Below are 24,929 nucleotides of genomic sequence, written 5' to 3'. Positions count from 1 at the left end.
GAGTTAATGGTATCTTTTTTAAATAGATCAAATAAGTTCACCAAAGTGATGCAATTTAATTGGCCAGGAAGATTACAGGAAAGATCTAAAACTTTTTATCAGGCAGACTCCCAATTTTTTGAATTCCCCGATGAATTTTATCTAAAAATCACACAACTTTGGAGTAGGGGGTAACTATTTTAAACTAGTTTTGAAAACTTTATGTTTCCATTAAAACACGGTTTACAGTCAAAGTTTTCCAAATTACTTCAAAATTATTTTTTATTTCATTTTTTTACCTTCATATACAATTCTTCAATTTTAATATTAAAATGTAATTTTTCTGGCTAAAAAATTAAATATAATATTTCTGTTTCTGTCGGTGTCTGTATGCTATGGTGTAACTTTTATAGATCTGTTCGTATTTTTATTGTAATTTGTCATTTGAATTGAAAAATGTATAAATGGAATCCCAGAACTTGCAAGTACGCAAAAGATTTTTTGAGAAAAACACTTCCACAATGCGATTTTTTAATAGATTATCGAAACAATACATTATAGTTGAATAATTATTATTTCATTGGCCTTTAATTTGAAAAATAAAATTTCCATCCAGTTCTCGAATGTTTAAAATTATTATTTTTATATTGTTTTTTTTTTATGATGCCCAGTAATTCTAAAAGTCGATTTTAATGTTATGTTTATTCTGTGTTCAATAACCATTTAAGTTTCGCCTTTACCAAAGGATCCAATTTTAATATATATATCTATATATAAAGTACACGGGCCATGGATTATTTCTGTTTTAATAATTTTATTTCGTTTCATGCTACTTTTCTAAAAAATATATTCAATAATGTTAATTCAAATAATTGTACATATGTCATTAATTATAATAAATACCAACTTGCTATAGCATATAATATAAATCGTTAATAATACTTTCAACTTGCTCTTAGGGGCCAGCTCCTGCTCATAAAATGCCAAAATTGTATTCTTGGCGTCTCAGTGAGTGTTAATAAAAAATATGTTATCTTCCATATATCATTTTTCTGTTGTTTATTGTTTAATATTAAATGACTAGTAAACGTTTACAGTTTTGTTGTTTCATATTGCAGTTTTCCTTTTCCAACTACCTAGCTTCATTCGCGCTCAAAATTTGAGAAATGCTTTCTCTGGTAAAATCGTCTTGAGCATTAAATTTCGTTTTAAGATTATATGGATTAAATCATTTTCAAACTGGTTATTATCAAAATTTTTTCAAACGTGGAGGGCTTAACTTCATTCTTTTTCAGTTTTTGGAAATGTAACACGTTTTATGAGATTTTAGATTCTTGCATATTATTGCGACTGGGTTTTTATCCGAGTTATTTAGGGGTGGCTTGTTGAACAACGCAACGAATTCACGATTCGAATTCTTGAGATAATTTCTGAAATCAATCAATATCTCGCATCTAATTGCACTATGCCCGTATTCAAGTCCCTTGGAAAATGGAAAATAGTCATCAAATCATCAAATCCAAACTTATTTCTTAGCTACACGAAAAGTACCTAAATAAACACGATCATAAAGTAAGACATGTTGCCTAGAACCCTAAACGGTTCAGTTATAGTCCAAACTATATATATAGCGCTCATATCTATATACGTTTATATAAATTCAGTGCTTGTATAAGTTGTAAATTTCTTGCTGCGCCCATGTTGCGTGCATTCGGTTAGGTGTTGGTTGTACGGCCATAGAATAATTGCATTAATTTTTTTTGGCAAGTTCAAGGTCGGGGGAGACCGCACATACATACATACACGAGTACGTAAGAATATAGCCGTGCGATCCATACAACTGCTTTCAGATTTCATTTTCTTTAGTTTGTGAGAGTGGAATATTGTTTGCATATGTTCAGTTAATTTCATTGTCTTCCATAATATTTTCGTTTTCGCTTAAATTTTCTTTGTTTTACGCTTTTTCATTTTCAGTCTTTACGATTCACGGCTTTTGTGCATTTGAATTCTTCAGATTTCTCATTACTATATGACCGATATACGATACGATGTGTATACAAAATTGCTTCAATTGTTTTCAAGGTGAACGAACACGAGCGTGAGAAAGTTTTGCTGTTCGGATGAGCAGGTGAGTGGGTGGGTGGGTGCCAAGATAAACTCTCAACTTGCGACCCGATAAACGTGAGTGTAAGTGCAGGGTTATTATCATTTTCGATGCTATCATACGCTTATGGTGTACATAAAACTTGGGGCAGTGCTTAGGCTTGCCGGCGAGGATTTCTTTACTGATCCAACGAGGCGGTTTTCGAGCGCTTCCAAAGGGACTTGAAGAGGCCCTTCTTCTTGGGTTTGGTATTGGTGGTCACCCCCGTGGCTCCCTTGTCCTTGGGATTGGTATCCTTTCGCTTGGTGGAACCTGCACAAAAGTAGTTAGTGTTAAATAGTACTTCGCATTAAAGTTATATTCTTACCCGTCTCGAATTCATAGGCATGCTTGCTGTTGTTGTCATCCATGAGCTGATCGCAGTAGGCCTTGTGTTTTCGATCCTTGCTGTTCTCTAAATGGAGCGAGGAATTTACTTTATTAGTTGATCCGCACACTTTAATTAAACTCACTCTTTTTGGTTATCAGCAAACTAGTCACTCGACGCAGCGCCTCACGGGGTGACTTGTTGAGGAAGGAAGGCGTAAGATTTGGAGGCAGCGTTAGGGGCTTGCGAGATTGCCCGGTGCCCGACATGCCCGCCGGATTGTCCCACACCCGCACGGAGGCCAGGCGATCTATGTTCTCGGTGGAGACGGGGCGCATTCCCCGTTGCTTGGGATACCATCCACGAGCCGGGGCTCCGGTCATGCGTAGCATCTCGTTGGATGCCAACGCATGATTGATCGAGCGTTGACGGCAAATTTGGGCAGTACCGTAGTTACCGACTGTTGAAAAGTTTTTAAAAAAATATAGTTATTTCTTGTGGCAAAATACTTAAATACTTTACTCTACGAGTAACGGGTATATCGTATTCGTATAAAGCAGGGACCGTAAATAATCGTTATTTAAGATTTTTATTTTGATATTTTGTTTTAAACGACAAAAATTACGTTCTTTTTACTCTTGTCCACAAAGTATATGCATGTCAACACATCTGGAAAGCAAATGAACTGTTATTTGTTCATGTCTATAAAGTCCATAACAACCAGTTAAATTGTTGATTAAAACTTGTAAAAATATCAAAAAAATTCTCAAAAAACGATTCTTTACGGTCCCTGCTATAAAGTATATATATTCTTGAGAGGGTCACCAGCCAATCAAGCCATGTCAGTCTGTCCGTCTGTCTGTCTGTATAAACGCTGAGATCTCGGAAACAACAAATGCTAGAAAGTTGGGATTAACCACACATGTTCTTGGGCCTCCTACGCAGCGCAAGTTCGTTTCAGCCGAGCGCTGATAGGTAATCAAAATGTAGAAAACATTTTTTAATTTGGACCATTCAATAAAAAGTTATGGGCAAAAATTGAAACAGCCGCTAGATGGAGCCATTAAAAATGTCAACAGCCACTAGATGGCGCTGGTAGCTTTGATGACTGCATATCTCCACTTCCCTCGCACTCTCTTCAGCTGAGTAATGGGTATCTGACAGTCGAAGTTCTCGACTACAGCGTTCTTCTTATTTTATGCGAACCCATAGGAATTTTGATTCAGTTTATTATTAATAATAATAAATCACTCACCTCCAATCCCAATAATGGATGTGCCCATGTTGATGCTGTTCGAAGTGCTGGATCGGGGAGCTGTGCGGGAACCGCTGACCACAGGCAACGGCTCATTTTGGCGTCGGTATGGCGTACGTGGTATGTCACAGCTGCCGATGAATGGTTACTGTTTAGCGGACTTCTTTCTCGCGGTTGTAGAGACTTACCCTCTGGCAAAGATTGGCGTTTCAGGAAGACTACATGAGGTTTGCAGACGGTGCTCCTCGCGCGGCGACTGCTTCAGGCTGCGCTTGGTGCCGTAATTGATGTACCGTCGCTGATAGGATCCGGATCCACTGGCCATCCCGTCGAGCGGAGGCGGTGGCAGCGGAGGCATCGGGCCCAGCCCGGTGGGTGTGGTTATGCCACTGCCCCCGCTGCTATAGTGGCCAAATAGCTTGGGCGATCTCTTGCGATACTGCGAGTCAATGCTCCAGGATTTCATGGTGTTGGCCGAGTGACCGCCAGTGGCTCGGTGTGGTGGCACCATCGGTGGTCCGGGCAGGCCCTCCAAGAAGCTGGTCGACTGGTGGGCGGGCGCCGGTGGCGGCGGCAGCTCGTCGGTGAAGTGACGCACGGCCGCCACGTTGTCGCGACTGCGCCGCGTGTGGCTGTTGCTGCTGTGAACCGCCGCCCCGGAGGCTGTGGCATGCACCTCCACCACGGTGGTGCCGCGATTCGCTGGCGGTGCACTGGCCACCGCCACCGCGGCCGGAAGCTCCAGCTGCTTGCGCGGCTCTATCGGCGACGGCGGCAGCGGGGCATCGTAGTCGAATAAATCCGGATTGGAGCTCGGCGGCGACGGGGGCAGCGGGCCCAGGCTGGGCATCTGCGACAGCAGCATCTCCTTGGCACTCTCGGACTTGTGAACGCCTGGCCGGAACTCCAGTATCCGCTTGGCGTGCAGCTCGGCGGCTGTGGCAGCGGCTGCGGCCGCTCCAGCCCCATTGCAGCCCGCCGGGGGACCAGCAATCGGAATGTCTCCACGCAGCAAGGCGCTGATGTTATGCTCGATTTGCGTGAGGGGAGCACACCCGTAGCTAAAGTCGGACAGCTCTTCGTCCTCCTCCAGAGTGGGGGCCAGATCCGTGTGCGGAGTGGTGGCGTTGGAAACGCGTTGATCTGCAGTGAACGGGAACAACAGTAAGTACATGAGTTTTTAGAAAGCATGGAAAATAAATCACCACTCCCGTTGTAGGCGTACAGCTCGTAGCTGCCGTTTCCGTTGAGTCGCGCCTCGTCGAACTCCTCGCTGCTGGAGGTGTTGTCCGGCATGGACTCGGCGCTCAGGCGCTTTTCGGTCAGCATCGCCGTCTTGCTCTTCACCGGCTTGCAGTGGCCCAGTTGGTCTGGGGCCTCGGCAATGTCCAGCGACAGGGCCGCCCGATGGGCAGCGGCCATTTCCAGGCCGCGGCGTGTCTGCGCCGCATTGGCCTCGCACTCCTTGTAGACGAAGTTCATCTCCGAGGGGGCCGGAGGCGGCGGCAGTGGCAGTGGCGTGGCATCGCTCTGCTCGCTGTCACTGGTGTAAAACTCATTGCTGATCGCTCCAGCGCCAACTTTCGTCCCAGATCCGAATGCGGATCTCTCCGCCAACGAGGGACGCGGCGGCTTGGGTATACAAAAGACATCTGCGGCACGCGGCGGTTTCTTGGCTGTGGATCGGCGAATAATGAAGGTGCCCTTGCCCAGCATGCTCTGTTCATTGTAGACGAAGCTGTTGTTGAAGTCGTCCAAGTTGTTGGCCTTCTGTTGGGATTGGTACATAAGTTATGTTATACGGACTTTCTTTATGATTAGACCTCGGATTTTGCATATTTGTCCATTTTTGGTGCGATTTTTACCAAAACTTCTAGGAAGGTGTCATATTTTTCAAATGTAATAAATTCGGATGCATATCGGAAGTACGCAAAATATATGCAAAAAATATATGCATAAAATATGCAAAATATATGCAAAATATATGCGAGCAACTGGAGTCTCAAATTTTTAATGCAGCCCTCTGGTATACTAAGGAACCTTCAGTAAACACGGCGAGCAATTTAAACGAGCAGTTTAACCGATAGGGCCAAAAACTATTCTGCCTCTTTTACTATTTTTGCCCCCTTCTCGTCTACTCGTTGAAGATATAAATTATAAATTATTTTGCATATTTTATGCATATGCATTTTATGCAAATATGCAAAAAAAATAAAATATGCCATCTATTTTAAACTATATTTTTATTGAACCGAACTTTGGTGTTTTCGAAATTGATTTATCTTTTTCCTATAAAAATATGCAAAATCCGAGGTCTACTTATGATCAACACTAACCTTTTTCGATGCGCCAGACGCCTTTTTGGTGCCGCTCGACTTCTTCTTGTTGCTCTTGAAGTGAATCTCCCAGGCCACTCCGTTCTGCTTGACGGGCGTGAGGTCCGTGGAAATGGTGGACTCCTCCAGCGAGTCCTCCGAATAGTCGTCATCTCTGCCAGCCGCCTTCGATGTCGCCACATTGACGTGCGAAGCGGCAGGAGAGGCCTCCCCGCTGGACGTGTGTTGTGAGCCGGACGAGGAGGTGGAGCTGCTGGAATGCGGATTGAGCATGTGGCACACCTCCTTGTGCTTCTCCACCGAGCTGAGCAGCCGCTTGCTACGTGCCCCCTCGCCACCGGCCGCCTTGGAGGATGGGCCGGGGTAGATGGTCACCGGATGCTCGTTGACGAAGGGTTCCGGCAGCTTGGCGAGATTGCCACGGAGCACTGCATTATGCACGGCGCTGATGTCGATGCCCAGTGCGTTGCGCCCACCGTTGCAGCTGCCCGGGTGCCGGATGGCTGCCAATCCACTTGAGGAATTGCCAGCGGAAGCTCCGCCCAAATTCGAGGCCCTGGCCCCGCAGCAGGGCAGACTCGAGTAGTTGGAGTTGGTGGCCGGAGTCGAGCTGGAGCCCCGTGCCTTTGGCTGGAGGAATGAAGAATGGGGAGGCAAAGAGGTGATTGTGCGGTGAGTTAATTGGTTTCCCATTAGCTGGAGTGCTTCCCCGAACTCACCAGCGTTGTCTGGATGAGAGGCGTCGTAGTTTCCTGTCCGTGTTCCACCTCAGATAATTTGGTTAGATTCTCAGCTGTGCCATCCACCTCATTGAAACTTCCCTCGGGCACCGTGTCGGTGCTGGGTGTTTGGGGCACATCTTCCGAATCCTTTTTGGACATGCTGCAAAGTCAAAGTTGAAAATTGATTAAAGAGAGCAGAGTGGGGGTTGAGTAGTAATTGGAATGTGGAGATTCTCTAAGTCATACAGGGTTGATTGCAAGACAGGTTTAAGGATTAATATTTAATCTGGGCATCAGGCGTATCTGTTTTTTGCTCCTTATATTTTTAGGTATTTGAATTTCTACTATTGAATTTAATATTTAAAACATCACTCACTTTTTGCGACTTAGGCTCATGTAGCCATCGTCCTCCGACTGATTCTCGCCACTGTTGCTGTGCAAGGCCACCGGTTTCGTTGCTGCCTCCTCGAACTCCGAAATAATCTCGTCGAGAACTTTAATGGGCTCAGGTATGTCGTCCAAGGAGATGGGCTCCAGCGACTGCAGCTGCAATTGATCATCGCTGCGCAGCAATGAAGACAAAAAGTTAATTGAATAAAAACTTATAACTTATTCCTTTTTAAATTAAAAACAAGAAAGGAACTTAGCTTCGGCAAGCCGAAGCTTATATACCCTTGCAGATCATTCTATTAATTTACAAATCGTAAAAATGTTAAATTTCTTATCATTTCACATTAATTTTTCGATCGTTTCTATCACAGCTATATGATAAAGTAGTTCGATCTTTTAAAAATTAAAATCGAAATTCGGAAATATTTCAAAATAGTCATATCCCAGAGTAGAAGGGAATGTAATAAAAACCAACAAAGATATAATTTTTTTCCCATTAATTTCCAATTAATTTTTCGACCGTTCCTATGGCAGCTATATGATATAGTGATCCGATTTAAAAAGCAAAAAAAACGAAATTCAGAAATATATAAAAAAAAATATTTCCAAGAGTAGAAGGTAAAATTTCAAAAAACACCGGAGCTAGAATTTTTTTACGTTTTTTTTTTTGATCCTTCCTATGGGAGCTATAAGATATAGTTGTCCGATCCGGTTGGTTCCGACTTATATACTACCTGCAATAGAAAAAAGACTTTTGGGAAAGTTTTATCCCGATAGATCAAAAACTGAGAGACTAGTTTGCGTAGAAACAGACAGACGGACGGACAGACGGACAGACGGACATGGCTAGATCGACTCGTCTTGTGATGCTGATCAAGAATATATATACTTTATGGGGTCGGAAACGTCTCCTTCCCTGCGTTGCAAGCTTCTGACTGAAATCGTAATACCCTCTGCAAGGGTATAACGAGAACGCAGATTTCACTATTCAAAACGTGACTAGATTAGGTGATAAAAATATAAATATTAAATAATAAACAACAATATATATGCAAATATCTTGACATTCTATTCTAACATTCTATTTTGACATATTTATTCTTTTTCCTATAAGATCTGTAATATAACGGCAAGTCCTTAAACCTAGGTCAAGGTATTATTCAAAAAAAGGGTTTTGAAAGATGCATTTCCACTGCGCGAAATATCTTTAAATAAGTCAAGTAATATTCGATCATTCCTAATATAATATATAATAATATAATATAATGTAGACGTCCGATCGGGGTGCTTTTCAAATTATGCGTAAACATAATTCATGACGGCTGGGAAAGTTTTTAGTTCTTCAACTGAGCTCGCATACGGTTTTAAACAGAATGGTTATATTTTTCTATGGGGTGACCGACCTTTTTCTACTGGAAAACATTGGTCCTATACCATCTTGGGCAGATCTTACAGATGATGTGCTATAAATCTTATAAGTATCATATCCATTTATCAATGGAAACATATGTAAATGACATTTAAGATATTGTTAAACAAATATTTTTAAAAATAGCAAATCGGATCTATAGATTTAGTTTAATTTTAAATAGGACTTATAAATGGAGGTTAACCAATTTATTTCGTATAAAAAACTTGCGACATACTTTTGCCTTTGTTGGTCAGCTCCAGCAGCGGCAGCATCTGCATCTGGATCTTGCCCTGCCTCCGCCTCCGTCTCCGCCTCCGCCTCCAGGGAGTCCAATGCGCGATGGGAGTCCGTCATTGCCGCCTGGGACCGCCCCCGGATCGCCTCCTCCGGATCGAACGCCCCCTCGGTGGCCGGTTCGCTGGAATCGCGTGCTCCACAACACGATTCAGGTGCCGCTGCCATTATGCGATGCTCATTGAAACCGTCGACGGGAGCGGGAGACCTGCTCTGCGGCTTCTTCTTTGTGGGTGTGGGTGTGGATGTGGATGTCGATATGGATATTTCGTTGATTATGAAAATTTAATCAATGCGCCCACAGAGACGTCGACGTCGCTGCCTCAGTCAGCGTCGCTGCGGCGTTGCTTTGTTGTCGGCTGCCTCAATTCTCATCTATGCAATGTGTGAAAGTGATTGGCGGTTTTCCCCTGCTTTCCTCTGCCTCGCTTCTTTTATTTCAGGTCATTAAATTCGTCATCGGGAACGGAATGTCGAGGCTGCGGGGGTGGAAAATGGGAAATGGGGGTCAGAGATTTTCGGTACGTAATCCGCTGTAAGTCGCTATTAATAAATAATGAATATTGATTTCGCTGGCGTGATTTCCAATTAGGAGCTATTAGTCTGCCGTGCGATTTTGAATGCGAGCAGGGAAAGTTCCGACGCTGGATATTGATATTTTCCGATTAGGTGGAAAAGCGTGTGAGCGGAAATTAAAATTGACTGGGCAGGATAAACTTTGGGCACGTAACCTGTCAGGGTTGACCTTCGTTTTGGCATAAAAGCCCACAATGGGCAGGATATTTGTGTATACAATGGAAGGTTTTTCATAAGCACTCGGCACGCACTATATCGTGAGCCATAAAATCTTTCATAAATGGATTTATTTTCCAAATAACCTTTGGCTATAAGTTATTAGTCGCCAAAAAATTCTTATTTTATTGTTCTTCGTTTTTATAATTTCATAATAGTTTAAGTTTTGCATAGACTTTTGGAGTTGAAATTTTGAACCTATTATTTTAAAATATCTTTTCTATTCAAAAAGTTGAACACATTTAAAATTCTATGAGACATTTTATGGATAACGTTTTTGGTGTAGAAAAAAGCAAATTTAAGACACTTTAAATTAAATTTCTGCGGATTGAAAAAGATTTTTTTGTTAGATGAAAGTTTAGATTAAGCTTTTCAACTCCCGTTCTATCGAAATGCACAACTATTTATTTGTTATATTTTTAGTTTCCAGTCCGCTCTTTTGGCATCTTAAAATGTGTCTGTACCATAAAACTTTTCCATGATGTTTGCCATATTTTGCGGTTTCCCCTTTCGTCTCACCCGTCTGTTCTTGTTTTGATTTAAAAATCGCTTACATTAATTTTGCATTTACACCAAAAAAAAGTAAACACACGCGCAATCTGGGCAATTAAATACTGTTCAACAAGGGATTTTTGTGCATTGATTTTTCGCATCTCACTTCGGAGAGAGAATTTGGGGAATGTGGGAGGGAGAGGGGGGAGGGGGGGTATAGCAGATGGAGACAGCAACATCGCGAGAGAGCAGAGTGTGGGAGCACACTATTCGCACCGCACTCTAGCTTATCTTCATTCATATTTTCTATACACTTTGGGTCCCGCTGAGAGGAGTTTGAGTTTGAGTTCGAGTCAGGCGCATTCACACACCATTCTCGCCCCCCTCCCCCTTCACACACACACACACACACGTACGCACAGCCTTTGTACTACTGGCTATATATAAACACGTTTTTTTTGCCTATGGCTAAACAAAAAACTTTTTGCAACTGCAACTGGGTTGGCCTAAAAAATCAGATTCGAACGGATGCGGGCTGCGATAATAATAAAAGTTTGCAGTATTTAAGTTTCTAATACGGGAAAAATTCATTTCCGGTATTATCGGCGACTGTCTATGGATTCCAGTTACCGTTACGCTTACAGCCACCCACACACACACGGGCCACTTTGTCTAGCTGTAAAATTTACTGCTGTCGGCGTCGCTGCTTTGGCTTCAGCTCCTTCTTCCCCCTCCACCACTCTCCTTTCCTTTTTCCTTTCCTTTCTGAATGAAGTTTCTGCAGGGAGTCTGGCATCGATTTTTTCATATGCAGACACATACACCCGCACTCGAGCACGCAGCGACTTTTTCGGCTCGGGCTAATAATTACAGTTAGAAAGCTCTGCTTTCGGCACACCAAAAGGTCAAATCAAAAGTCTTCCAATTGGAAATGCTGCTAAAAATAGATTAATCCCAAGCGGGGGCGAAAGAGAGACAGAGACAGAGCGGGGCAGAGAGAGGAGAGCGCCGGGGGGTGGCAATTGTAACGACAGACGCCGCGGCGACATTAAAGGCAACGGTAACGGTGGTTTAGAGCCGATGACAAAAACAGTCGCGGGGCAATTTCCGAGAACATTCGCATTTTGCAATTAGCTTCTGACTTTGGAACAGCACACCAGCAACAACACACGAATATACACACAGGAGAACCCACTTATTCCGACTTTTCCGCTACAAAACCAAACGACTGAGCGACGCACCGACCTTTTGTTTATGGCAGAGCAACGTTCGCAAATCTAGCGATGCCAGAAAAGTATCAAAATATTGTATCGATATCTTCCCACGCAGCCAAAAATCAGTGGGCCTGTCAAGAACCGGTTTGGGTTTATTTTGATTTTTGTATTTGGTTGCTCCGTAAGTTTGTTCCAATGCGATTTGTATTATTTAAATTGTTAATGTAAGCGTGCCACTCATGCCTTATTGTTTTTAAACAAATACTAGTCATTTTTGAAATTCAGAACTGCGCGGTTTAAATTAACGTACTCAAGTAAAGGTGTTACATACAACTGTATGCGATAAATAAAGTTAGATTTTTTTGGTTTTTTTTTGTAAGAATAAAAACACAAAAATGATACCGATTGGACCGTTAGAACAGAAGATAAGCATTTTAATAAACTTCCGTATTTTACCACTTAACGAAATTGCAGATATAAATATTATTTCTTGAAAAGCTGAAATAATTTGTAGTAAAAAATTATATCAAATATATAAAAATATCAAAACAATTAAAAAGTCTCAACATTGCAGGTAATTTAGCTGGCTATCGATATTTAATTTTTTTCAAATGTCGTGATTGCTTAGCGCGGACTCAAACCAATACAGGTGTACTACAGATGGTTGGCAAACTGGAATACCAAATTATGATAATTTTCATATGGTTAAGATTTAATAATAAATAAATTAAGTACAATTTATTGCTTCAATACTTTGTTTCTTGTTTTTGTTTTTTTTACGAAAAAAAAGCGAAATTTTCCCAAATAAAAATCTATAACACCGCCTTGGTCAGAAATCTTTAGTCCCACCAATTCCCACGAAATCTGTTTTCGTTGCGACCTCACGCATTTGTTTTATATAAGCTTAAGCATTTAATCATTTACTTGATTTATTATGTTGTTGTGTTTTACTGTTATACAATTAATAATCATCAAAATTTCTTTAATGTTTTGTGTGTTTCATTCAAAACACTGCCGGCGGCCGCAGGCGTTGTTTCAGGTGCCGCGCTGAATTCAGATGTAGTTTTCGGTCGCTCCACTTTGTTCTATGTTCCTCCCGCTCAGCCAGCTGCACATGGATGTTGTTGTGTGGGGGATTGGGTGGTGGTGAGTGGTGGCTTACAACTTGTCCAAGTACTGGGACAGGTCGGGCAGACCTTCCTTGAGACCCTTGCGCTTGCGCGTGTCCTGGACGATGGCGTAGGGCTTGCTGGAGGGCTCGCTCGGGTCGCCGGGCAGCACCTGCCAATGGTCGAACACGCACTGGGGGAAGGCCTGTCCGCCGGTGTTGGAGCGCAGATCGGCGGTGAAGCCGAACGACTCGTTGACGGGCAGGTATGCCTTGACCACGAACATGGGCGTGCCCACAACCTGGTTCTCCTCGAACACGTGTCCACGACGCCTGTTGAGCACACCGTAGATGCCGCCCACAGCGACCTCGGGGCACTGGATCTCGCACAGATAGACGGGCTCCATCAGACGAGGCTTGGCGGTGATGGCGGCGGCGTACAGGCAACGACGAGTGGTTGGAATGATCTGGCCACCTCCACGATGGATGGCATCAGCGTGCAGCGTCACATCGTAGATGTTGAAGCGGACACCGCGCAAGTTCTCGTCGGCGAGGATACCCTCCTTGGAGGCCCACTGGAAGCCAGCAACAACGGAGTCCTTGATTTCGTTGAGGTACTGCACGGACTTGGTGCAGTCGAGGATGAAGTTGGGTCCGGTTCCGTCGGGGCCGAAGCACCAGATCTTACGGGCCTCGGTCACGTCGTAGTCGTACTTCTCGGACAGATAGCGGGCACGAGCCTTGAACTCGTCCTTGGAGCTCACGTCTCCGTTGTCGATGTCCTCGGGCAGACCGTCGGGCATGGGCAGAGCCTTCATCAGCAGACGGTTGTGCTTGTTGGGCGACTTGGACAGACACATCTGGTCGGACTCCTCCGACACGGTCTCGCGGTAGGACACCACGGGATCGGACTTCTTCAGGGGGATGCAGGCGTGATCCTCCTCCAGATCCTTCAGGCAGATCTCCAAATGCAGCTCACCGGCGCCGGCAATGATGTGCTCTCCGGACTCCTCGATGATGCACTGCACCATGGGATCGGACTTGGCCAGACGCTTCAGACCCTCCACCAGCTTGGGCAGATCGGCGGGGTTCTTGGGCTCCACAGCCACGCGCACCACAGGGGACACGGAGAACTTCATGACCTGAAATCGAACGGGAAGATAGTACGAAATTAGTAATTTCCAACTAAAGAAAATGTTTCACAGAGTCTTACCTTCATGTTGTGGGCATCCTTGAAGGTGGTGATGGTTCCGGTCTTGACCAGGAACTGATCGACACCGACCAGACCGCAGATGTTGCCCGAGGGCACATCCTCGATGGCCTCGACGTAGCGACCCATCATCAGGATGGTGCGCTGGATGGCCTTCTCGTACAGATCCTCCTTCTTGCCGGGCGTGTAGTTGGGGCCCATGATGCGGCACTTCTGGCCGGTGGCCACCTTGCCGGCGAACACACGTCCGAAGGCGTAGAAGCGACCCTTGTCGGAGGTCGGCACCATCTTGGAAATGTACATCATGAGGGGACCATCGGGGTCGCAAGACTTGACGGCAACGGCGGCCTCATCGTCATGGGGACCCTCGTACAGCATCTCCATGCGGTACTTCTGGGCAACCACCGGCGACGGCAGGTGGATGGCAATCATCTGAAGCAGAGCCTCACCGGCTGGCAGCCAGGTGCGCATCACGGTCTTCAGCAGAGCCTTGCCATCCTTGTCCTTGTCCTCGTGCTTCAGGGTCACGCCGATCTTCTCGAGCAGAGTGCCGATCTCCTCCTTCTTGTAGTTCATGATGGCATCGAACACCTTGTAGATGGGGTCCAGGATGTACATGCAGAACGAGCGCTTGTTGTCGGCCTCCTTCTGCTTCTGCCATTTCTTGGTCTTGGCGTTGAAGAAGTTCTCGCCCCACAGACTGTGAAGGAGAAATGACGAGGCATTTGGTTAGTTGAGTATATTATTAGAAATGATTGCCCTATCTTAACCTCTAAAGCATACTTATCAATTTTTTTGTTTAATCTTAATATTGTTTTCTTTTTGTGCATTTAATCTTTTGCTTCAATCTGTAAATTTTACTTTTCTTTTCTGCTGATTTGGCGATTATATAATTTTTTGGGTCTTATTTGAAGGGTAAAATGAAGTAATGTAAATCACAAATTACATATGATTTTGTTTTTACAAAATATTGTGAGGTTGCTGCCTTAGCATGACTCGTTGGGACATTAGGAAAGCGGTCCCGAGGCAGCGTTTCAACAGCTTCCTACCTTTGCTCTGCTTCTATTTTTGTGGCACTTGTGGCGCCCTCAGCACGTGCGACTCTAAAGAAACCTGCCCCCTGGGGAGCAGGCCTCCAAGATGCCGCCCGCTCAGCGCCACACGTTTTGTGCTAGAAGCGTGTAGAGGTTTGTAAAATGCAAAGCCCACTCACCGGTTCATTAGCTTGACCACATCGATCTTGAACTTCTCGGAGTACATCTCGGAGAACTGCTTAAGGGTGAAGGCCCAGCCGTGCAGGCCGGAACCGAAGCCCACGGATCCCTTGGAGGGGTCCACGCGCACCTCACCCATCGGGCCGCCGTCGTCGTTGTAGGTGGCGATGATGACGTTCACGTTCTCCACGATGCGCTGGAAGGTCTGGTAGAGCTCCTCGGCATCCAGCTGCAGCTCCAGCAGGGCGCGGTCCATCTTGTTCATGAACAGGATGGGCTTGATGCGCTCGGCGATGGCCTGGCGCAGCACGGTCTCGGTCTGGACGCACACGCCGGAGACGCAGTCGACCACGACGAGGGCACCGTCGGTCACACGCAGGGCGGCGGTCACCTCGGAGGAGAAGTCAACGTGACCGGGCGAGTCGATCAGGTTGATCAAGAAACCCTTGCACTCCTTCTCGCGCTGATCGGGATGGGTGATGAACACCAGATCCTTCTCCTCCACCTCGAAGTACATGGAGATGGCACTGCAATGGAGAGGGAGATTTCGGTGGATTAGCAGGGGGTAAAGGGGGGCAGAGGGGTGTGGCCATCTTACGTCGACTTGATGGTGATGCAGCGCTCCTGCTCATCCTTGCGGGTGTCGGTGAAACGGGTCTCACCGGCCTTGGCTCCGGCAATGATACCAGCCTTGGACACGAGCGAATCGGTCAGGGTGGACTTGCCGTGGTCAACGTGGGCAATCACGGACATGTTGCGGATGTTCCGCTTCTTGTCCATGAGGCCACGGATTTCGTCGACGGTGAAGTTGACCTGCGAAAATAGGGCATCGCTATGTATTAGAACGAGTTCCCACTATGTACTGTATGTGTGCTTATTAAAAATGGCGTCCACACACAAACACACATTCTTGGCCGTCGTGCCACGGACTTTGAGGTTAGATAAGAACAGAAAACCACTTGCGTCGGCTATTTACAGAGAATCACATCACTCACTCACACACCCGCACTGCAGCATCGAGCTATATAATTAGATGTCGCCGTCTGCGGCGCATTTCACAACTTTCACCCAGTGCCTTTCACATTCTTGCGAAATTTCAATAGCAAACTGCATACGTCACTCCTAGTCTTTGTCTTGCATTTCACCACACACACACATGCATGCAGCGTGCACCTATGCATGTGGGAATGTACATGTGCACATGGAAATTTCGCCAGGTAATGGTTGTCACGTCACACATTCAGTTCGGGGGCCCTCCAGGGGCTGTATTAGCCATTATTTCGGCCCTGGGCACCTACCATTTTGGATGATTGGAGATTTTCTCGCGGGACCAAAAAAACACTACGCCTTCCAACGGCGTTTCGACAGGAAAGAACAGGAAAGAGCGAGGCACTAGAGGTGGTGCAAGTAGAGGTGCAGAGACATCGATGGAAACATCGATGTTTCAAAGCATCGATTTATTTTGGACCATCGATGTTTTTAGGCGCCCTAAATTTGTTAAATTTGGGTACCCTTGCAGAGGGAAAAATTATTTCAGACAGATGTTTGCAACGCAGAGAAGGGGACGTTTCCGACCCTATAACGTATATATATTCTTGATCAGCATCACTAGGCGAGTCGATTTAGCCATGTCCGTCTGTCCGTGCTTTTCATAGGAATTGTCGGAAAATTAAATGGAAATGATTAGGAAAAAAGTTCTATTTTCCTTGATTTTGTTACATTCTCTTATTTTCTGGGATATAGCTTTTCTTTAACATTTTAAAATTTCGAATTAAATAATAAACACCGAAATTTGGTAGCCCTCCATAGCTAATATATAGCTGCTATAGCGAGGATACAAAAATTAATGCCATAATAATACGAAAGCAGCTTATATTTACATTGTTTTAACATATACGCAAGTAAATCCAAATTTAATGTTTTTGTTAGTTAATAGGAATGATTGGCAAGGGTATATAAGCTTCGGCTGGCCGCTAGCTTCCTTTCTTCTTCGTTTTATGATAATTATGTTTAATTATTTGCTTAAATCTATAGGGAATGGTATTGGGGGCGAGGCGCGACGCTGCTTAAGCCATAAACGATTGATAATTACAAATTCCATTGAGATTTTAGAATTATATTTTATAATTTTAAAAAAAATTTGGAAAACATCGATGTTTTTGAAAATCATCTCTAGTGGTGGGAGACCGCTGGAAACATCGATGGGGCGAAAGTTCTGAAACGTCTCGAATCATCGATGTTCAGTGGCGGCTATCGGCGTATCCACATCACTAGGTCAAAATGAACGGTCTCACCAAAAACTGCGGTGGGTGTCTTCGCTAAGCTAGTGCATACGCCACAATCGGATATTGTGTCCTTTGCGGCAAACAAATAGCACAGTATGGTATGTATGTTCACTGTGAACTGTGAGTTATGAGCAAATAACGAATTTTTCGCTAGATGGCGCGATTTTAAGAAGACTCATAGCACAGTTGGGTATGTATGTTCACTGTGAACTGTGTTGTGAGCAAATAATGAACTTTCCGCTAGATGGCGCGATTTCAAGTAGACTCATAGCACAGTTGGGTATTTATGTTCACTGTGAACTGTGAGTTATGAGCAAATAATGAATTTTCCGCTAGATGGCGCGATTTCAAGAAGACTCATAGCACAGTTGGGTATTTATGTTCACTGTGAACTGTGAGTTATGAGCAAATAATGAATTTTCCGCTAGATGGCGCGATTTCAAGAAGACTTATAGGACAGTTGGGTATGTTTGTTCACTGTGAGTTATGAGCAAACAATGCATTTTCCGCTAGATGGCGCGATTTTATGGGTATTTATGTTCACTGTGAGTTATGAGCAAATAATGAATTTTCCGCTAGATGGCGCGATTTCAAGAAGACTCATAGCACAGTTGGGTATTTATGTTCACTGTGAACTGTGAGTTATGAGCAAATAACGAATTTTTCGCTAGATGGCGCGATTTTAAGAAGACTCATAGCACAGTTGGGTATGTATGTTCACTGTGAACTGTGTTGTGAGCAAATAATGAACTTTCCGCTAGATGGCGCGATTTCAAGAAGACTCATAGCACAGTTGGGTATTTATGTTTACTGTGAACTGTGAGTTATGAGCAAATAATAAATTTTCCGCTAGATGGCGCGATTTTAAGAAGACTGAGTGACTGGTATTTGGTAGAAATAAGAATCAAATGTTTAAAATATTCAATACATAAATATATGTTTACATTCAAATATCCCACTTTGCTTTACAAATAAGGAATATTTATTTGGATTTGGTTTTTGAATTTATTTTACTTAGAAGCCGATTGGGTCGGAAGAACCAATAAAAATTAAAGCTTGGGAAGCTGTTGGCTTTTTAAAACAAGTCAAACAAAATATTCAAAATTTAGAATAAAATCGATAATAGCTAGATCCCTACCGATATTCAGTAACTGAGTAATTACGCTAGGAGGAGCCACCAGTGTAAAACTGCCAACAGGTGGATCCAAGAGTCCATCGATGAACCTGCAGGGGGCGCTTTTCTAATTATATGAAGGTCGGTATCCTTTCACCCGGTAAAGACGGGTTTAAGAAACTATATTACTTGGCTTCCCGTTCTCGGCCTCAGAATTTCCAGAATTTCAAACCTCTCCCTATTTCCCGTCCACTGGGATATGAAACACCAGGGGCAAGACCATCTCATTGCTATCCCAACCGATGTGCTATATTAAAAACAACTTTTGACGAAAAATTATTATTTATTCGACTAATAAATATACATTTTATAATAATTATTATAAAAAATTGCCGTAATGAAACGCAGCAGCATTTGGAGGGGAAAGTCTTGTAGTGTCGTAACGTAACGTAGCAACGTAAAGTAAATTGTAATTGAATTTATGTTGGAAGGGGAAATTCTTTCTCTAATTCACCACACCAACGCTTTCTATTTTTCACTCAGCGGAGACACGAACCAAGTTGCGAAGAACATGCGAGAACAATGTTTAGCAACAATGTTGCTAACAAAAAAAAGTTGCGCAACACGGTCGAACCATGTTTAGAAACATGCTGGAAAAAAAATGAAAATGAAATAAATTATTATTAAATAATTTTATTATAATTTGTCTTTACTCAATGAAATAATTATAAAGTTATAATTATAAAAAACACGGTGGAACATCGAACCATGTTTAGCAACATGCTGGAAAAAAAATGAAAATGAAATAATTATAATATAATATAATTATTATTTTATAATTATATTAAAATAATTATAATTATTATTACATTATAATTCTAATTAAAATATTATATATTCCAACATAAAATAGTTGTTGGTTTTGAGCTTAAAATAGAAAGCTTGTCAAAAAATTCTTTAAAATAAAAAATTAAAAGTGCAACCATTTGAATATAACACTGTGCAGCATTTTTAGTGCTTTTTAAATTTACCTCGATGGATGCTATATTTTTGGATTCGTTACGAATTCCCAAGTTAAACTGCGTTTTCCTAAAAGTTCCCCGACGCAAGGATTCTTAGCAAAATGACCTCAAAGTTCGAAAAATGCTGAAATTGGCCAACTTTGCAGAGCTCTCAGAGGCAAATGGATGCATGGTTTGATTCTATGTTAAAGTTTTTTAAAAGATACACCCTTTATCTTTAAAACCCTATACTTAAAAATTTTTTAAGATTTTTTTTAAGGCAGAAACAAATTCTAGAAAACATAGTCAAAAAACATAAAAGTATACAGCTGCGGTCAAAATGGTAGTAGTGTTGCCGCCCTGTGTATTTAAAAGTTTGTTGTTGTAATTGATCTTTTCCTGGTAATATTGTATTGATTATAATTTTACTATTAGACTAATTGGATAAGAAAAAATTACAACATCAAACTTTTAAAAACACAAGGCGGCAACACTGCTACTACTTTGACCGCAGCTGTATGTTTTTCAGTTTTTTGACTATGTTTTTAGGAATTTATTTCTGCCTTAAAAAAAAATCCTAAAATTATTTTATGTATGGGGTTTGAAAGATAAAGGGTGTATCTTTTAAAAAACTTTAACTTCGAACCAAGCCATGCATCCATTTGCCTCTGAGAGCTCCGCAAAGTTGGTCAATTTCAGCATTTTTCGAACTTTGAGGTCCTTTTGCTAAGAATCCTTGCGTCGGGGAACTTTTAGGAAAACGCAGTTTAACTTGGGAATTCGTAACGAATCCAAAAATATAGCATTCGTCGAGGTTAATTTTTGATGCTGCATAGTGTAATTAATTAATATAAAAAATATACCTGTCCAGTTTTTATAAAAAAGATCGCGATCGCAAAGTTAGTTGTTTTTTGGTTAGTTTTTAACAACCAAAGTTAATTCAAATGTATTTCTTGATTACGATATAAATATATATATAATATATATATCGGTTAAAATCCCTATCGCCCATCAATGCGGGTGCGGTTTTGAAATTAAAGTACTTTTTATATGCAATACTTTTAAATACTTTGTATTGTTAAAGTACGTGTACGTATAACACAGGCCGACAAAATGTGACATGGGTCGGTGTCCAGGCCTGCCACCATTTTATTTCGATAAATGAGGCTTTTCTAAGCATAAGTTGCCACTACGCCTATAGTCCATCAGCTCTGGTATTTGCGGTATCTTTAATTGAAGAAAATCACAAATTTTCTTCGTCTTTTGGGATATATCTTCAAGAGTGGTAACCAATTTTGGTAATCTTTTCGGAATTAAATAGTTACATGGCTCTTTTATACGGTCGTTTTGGAAAATTCAATCTAACTGAACCACAAGAGAAGGTGGGCAAAGTTTAAAAATCTTCATTTGTGAACAGCGTTTGGGCACTGTTTGTGAATTGTCACTGTGAAGGAAGTAAGAAAAACAATTTTAAAAATTCCAAAACAATACACAAAAGCCTGATGAGTGTCCTAAAAATTAGGGACATAAGGTGTCTTTGGATCAAAAATGCATTGTAGAAGAAAATATTTTTATATATTTTTCAAACGCTGTTCACAAATGAAGATTTTTAAACTTTGCCCACCTTCTTGTGGTTCAGTTAGATTGAATTTTCCAAAACGACCGTATAAAAGAGACATGTAACTATTTAATTCCGAAAAGATTACCAAAATTGGTTTACCACTCTTGAAGATATATCCCAAAAGACGAAGAAAATTTGTGATTTTCTTCAATAAAAGATACCGCAAATACCAGAGCTGATGGACTATAGGCGTAGTGGCAACTTATGCTTAGAAAAGCCTCATTTATCGAAATAAAATGGTGGCAGGCCTGGACACCGACCCATGTCACATTTTGTCGGCCTGTGTAATTTTTCGATTTATTTCATATTTTAGAATAATAAATGTAATATAATACATAAATAAATATATTTTAACAAGTACAAATTAACCCATAAACCATTTAACCAGGGCCAGGCCTTGAAAATTTTAATTTAACCCCATCCCTTGATATCGATAACTTACCAATTGGCTAGGGGAGTGTAGGGTAATTTGACGAGTAGGGTAATGTGACGAACTCGTCGAATCTCATATATGACGTCACGACAAAAATTCCAAATAAATGTAGTCGTCTCCCCTTATCGTGTCGACAATGTATTTACAGTAATATTAATAAGAAGTCCCGTAATTTGTTCGCGAGGTAATTTTCGCTAAAAATGTGGTGCGTAAACTAGCAAACCCATGGTGGAACTATACAAGGTGGTCTCGTCAGCTCTGCTGAGGACGTTAAATATGTTTACCTCTCTGTCTCTCTTAAGCGATAGAATGAGAAAGCTAGATAGAGACTGGCACAAATAACGTCCTCAAAAGAGGGCAGCTCTCGCGACGAGATCACCTTGTATAGTTCCACCATGAGCAAACCCATTCAATTTACTTGTGTTTCAACAGTGCCAGAGCAAAGATGAGTGGAAAATAAAATCAGGCAAATATATGCACGTATACATGAGATCTTTATCAACAGTTTTTGGTACCTCGCGTTTTTTTCTTTTGCGCCCTTTGAGAGTGACACCGTTTTTGCTCCAAGTCTACCTTGTAGGGTATCGTGACGAACTTTTTGTAGGGTATTGTGACGAACTTTTTTTATTCAAGAATTTTAACTGTTATCGTTGATTACACTAGTTTACAAAATAATATTCTTGGTGTGCTCCCCAGCAATTGATGGCAAATTCTGTTAGTGTTGGACCCCTAGATTACGAAAATAGCACTAATTTTTTTTTCGATGGCACAGTTTTTTTTAAAGATTTTTTAAAGTTCGAAATGTTAAACTTCGGACTTTTTTTGAATTTCTTCTTATATCTCGGCAGATATCCGCTTGATTGGGCCAGTTTTAGTTTTATTTTAAAGTCAATAGATCAGAGCTTAACTTTGCCATACAGATCAATACGATTGGAAGAGTAATGGCAGAGCAGAAGCTCGACAATGATGAAAAATGTGTTTTTTGGTCGTCTGTAAGTCGGCTGTATATATCGTAAAAACTCGAAATAAATCCGTTGAAAAATCATAATGGGTACTAGCTTAAAGTTTACATCCTACCGAATAAAACAAGCCGGATTTGGCCCAAATCGATGGAAAACTGGATTTATGGTGGATTTTTAAAGTTCGGATTTTTCCACTTTTTTCGGTTGACAGAGTCCAAATTTAAGATTTATCATAGGCGGCGACATGTAAACAAAAATAATTGGTGTTGGCACCCGGGTCACTAAATAGTTAAATCAGATATTTAAAAGCTAGAAAATTATTAAAGTGCATTTAATTTTTTAATTAAGGTTACTTCTTTCATAAGAATGAACTATCCAAATGGATAGTACTTAGTTAAAAATACTCACAGTCATAACGCAAGCAATTTTATATTTTTAAAGGAATTTTCAGAAATTAAATTTATTTTATAATTTTCTAGCTTTTAAATTTAGCTATTTTTTGACCCGGCTGCCGTCACCACTCATTTTTGTTTACATGTCGCCGCCTATGATAAATCTTAAATTTGGACTCTGTCAACCGAAAAAAGTGGAAAAATCCGAACTTTAAAAATCCACCATAAATCCAGTTTTCCATCGATTTGGGCCAAATCCGGCTTGTTTTATTCGGTAGGATGTAAACTTTAAGTTAGTACCCATTATAATTTTTCAACGGATTTATTTCGAGTTTTTACGATATATACAGCCGACTTACAGACGACCAAAAAACACATTTTTCATCTTTGTCGAGCTTCTGCTCTGCCATTACTCATCCAATCGTATTGATCTGTATGGCAAAGTTAAGCTCTGATCTATTGACTTTAAAATAAAACTAAAACTGGCCCAACCGAGTGGATATCTGCCGAGATATAAGAAGAAATTCGAAAACAGTCCGAAATTTAACATTTCAAACTTTAAAAAATCTTTAAAAAAAAACTGTGTCATCGAAAAAAAAATTAGTGCTATTTTCGTGATCTAGGGGTCCAAAACTAACAGAATTTGCCATCAGTTGCTGGGGAGCATTTCGGCTGTAAACTAGTGTTATTTGTAAAAAAAATATAATAATACCAGATAACATTTACTGCTGCAGTTTTATTGTTGTTTTTAATAGTGACGTCAGTTTAATTTAATTTTAAAAAAAATTTGCACTTTGACCATTTTTTTTTTGTAAGTTTGGGTATTATCTTATTACTTTTTTCTTTTCCGTATCGAAAATAACCTTTCCGTAAATAATATATAAAAAAATGTATTTTTTTGTTTGTAAAAAGGATGGTTTACACCAAACGCTGTGGGATTTGGCTACGTTGAAATTTCGAATCCAAATTTTTTTAGAAATATGCTCAGTAAATGTAAGCAACTTTCTGCTTTTACACTTTTAAAAAATATTGATTTTTGGAGAAGTTACATTAAAGAACAAATCGTTCGTCACATTACCCTACAACTTTTGAAAGTGCAAAAAAAGTAGGGTTCACGCCAAACGCTGTGGGATTTAGCTGCATTGGAATTTCGAATTTCGAATTTTACAGGGATATGCTCAGTAGATGTAAGCAACTTTCTGCGTTTACACTTTTGAAAAATATTGATTTTTACAAAAGTTACATTCAAAAAACGAATCGTTCGTCACCTTACCCTACACTCCCCTACTAATTACGACGCAGTTCTTTGTTAAAATCCTTTGTTTGTGAAAACTGAAATGAATTTCGTTATAAGCACCTTGCGAATGATCGCCAACATCCTGGAGGCCGTCGATGGGCGTTACCAGGACCCGTTGCCGCGGGCGGAGACGATCGAGGCCCTAAAGCACTATGTGCAGGACCTGATCAAGGACCAGGAGAAGGAGAAGGCGAAGGAGAAGGTGACGGTGACGGAGGTCCGGGTCCTAAAGCCGTGTATGGAACCAGGCGCGCTGCGAATTGGGCAGGTTATTTCCATGTCCCCTGACAGTGGTTACGTGGCGGAAAACTTCCAGTTTCGGCTGACCTCACCTAGGTCAATAACGCCTTCCCAGGACGATCACGCCTTTACCGTACCGCCCTCGCCCTCGCCAGTGAACTCCACGCGAAAATCGCCTCCCCTCGCCACCGCCACCTCGGAGGTCGAAAACCTGCTCACCGCTGTGATCACAAGGTCGGACAAAACCAAGGCATTGAGCGTGGACCAGTACGGGGACACCCGATATGGGTGCGCAACGTGCGGAAAGACTTACAGGACCCTCATTGGCTCCCAAAGCCACAAGCTGGAGTGCTCCGGGCACGGGGACGGGGACGAGGACAAGGCCGGAACCCGGGCTGGATTGGTCAACAGGGGCAACACCTGTTACATTAACAGCTATAGTAGCACAAAAACGGGGTTTTATATTAAGCACACTTTATTTATTCGACCGTTCTCTTTAAGTTCTTATTCGCAATTGCCCGATTTAACATAGCGTCGGTTTTAACATTAGATAACGCGAAGTTGGCTGCGATCAGCACTGATATTTAACATTTTGCAGAGTTGCCAGATTGGCAACTATCTAACAGCTGATTATTTTAAATACCAACGATTATTAAACATCTAACCGTTACTTTCGAATACTACTTATACATATTT

At 42.0% G+C, this 24,929-nt stretch overlaps 2 protein-coding genes across 5 annotated transcripts; both read right to left on the bottom strand.

The window, feature by feature from the left end:
- Positions 1 to 216: 216 nt before the first annotated feature.
- On the bottom strand, positions 217 to 11,462 carry LOC108060718 (uncharacterized). Of its 4 annotated transcripts, none has more exons than XM_070215423.1 (11): positions 11,338 to 11,438; positions 8,800 to 9,337; positions 7,140 to 7,325; positions 6,761 to 6,923; positions 6,042 to 6,671; positions 4,911 to 5,472; positions 3,894 to 4,848; positions 3,706 to 3,836; positions 2,596 to 2,910; positions 2,451 to 2,537; positions 217 to 2,395 (listed from the first exon to the last, which is right to left on the bottom strand). In XM_070215423.1, the coding sequence occupies exons 2-11, from the start codon at positions 9,024 to 9,026 to the stop codon at positions 2,262 to 2,264; spliced, it is 3,390 nt and encodes a 1,129-aa protein (XP_070071524.1). In that variant the 5' UTR covers positions 9,027 to 9,337; positions 11,338 to 11,438; the 3' UTR covers positions 217 to 2,261. The 4 variants fall into 4 exon arrangements, with proteins under 4 accessions (XP_070071524.1, XP_017002022.2, XP_017002020.2 ...); XM_017146533.3 differs by having other exon boundaries at positions 218 to 2,395; positions 4,911 to 5,475; positions 11,388 to 11,462; XM_017146531.3 differs by having other exon boundaries at positions 218 to 2,395; positions 4,911 to 5,475.
- An 805-nt stretch (positions 11,463 to 12,267) lies between these two features.
- eEF2 (eukaryotic translation elongation factor 2) lies at positions 12,268 to 16,317 on the bottom strand. The gene is made up of 5 exons (XM_017146553.3): positions 16,187 to 16,317; positions 15,487 to 15,701; positions 14,888 to 15,415; positions 13,678 to 14,374; positions 12,268 to 13,606 (listed from the first exon to the last, which is right to left on the bottom strand). The coding sequence occupies exons 1-5, from the start codon at positions 16,187 to 16,189 to the stop codon at positions 12,515 to 12,517; spliced, it is 2,535 nt and encodes an 844-aa protein (XP_017002042.1). The 5' UTR covers positions 16,190 to 16,317; the 3' UTR covers positions 12,268 to 12,514.
- Between the last annotated feature and the right edge of the window lie 8,612 nt (positions 16,318 to 24,929).

Source organism: Drosophila takahashii, chromosome 2L (genome assembly GCF_030179915.1).
Source record: "Drosophila takahashii strain IR98-3 E-12201 chromosome 2L, DtakHiC1v2, whole genome shotgun sequence".
In the NCBI taxonomy this organism is placed as follows: Eukaryota; Metazoa; Arthropoda; class Insecta; order Diptera; family Drosophilidae; genus Drosophila; species Drosophila takahashii.
The sequence above is the reverse complement of the archived record's forward strand: the minus strand, read 5'-3'. Positions and strand labels throughout refer to the sequence as shown.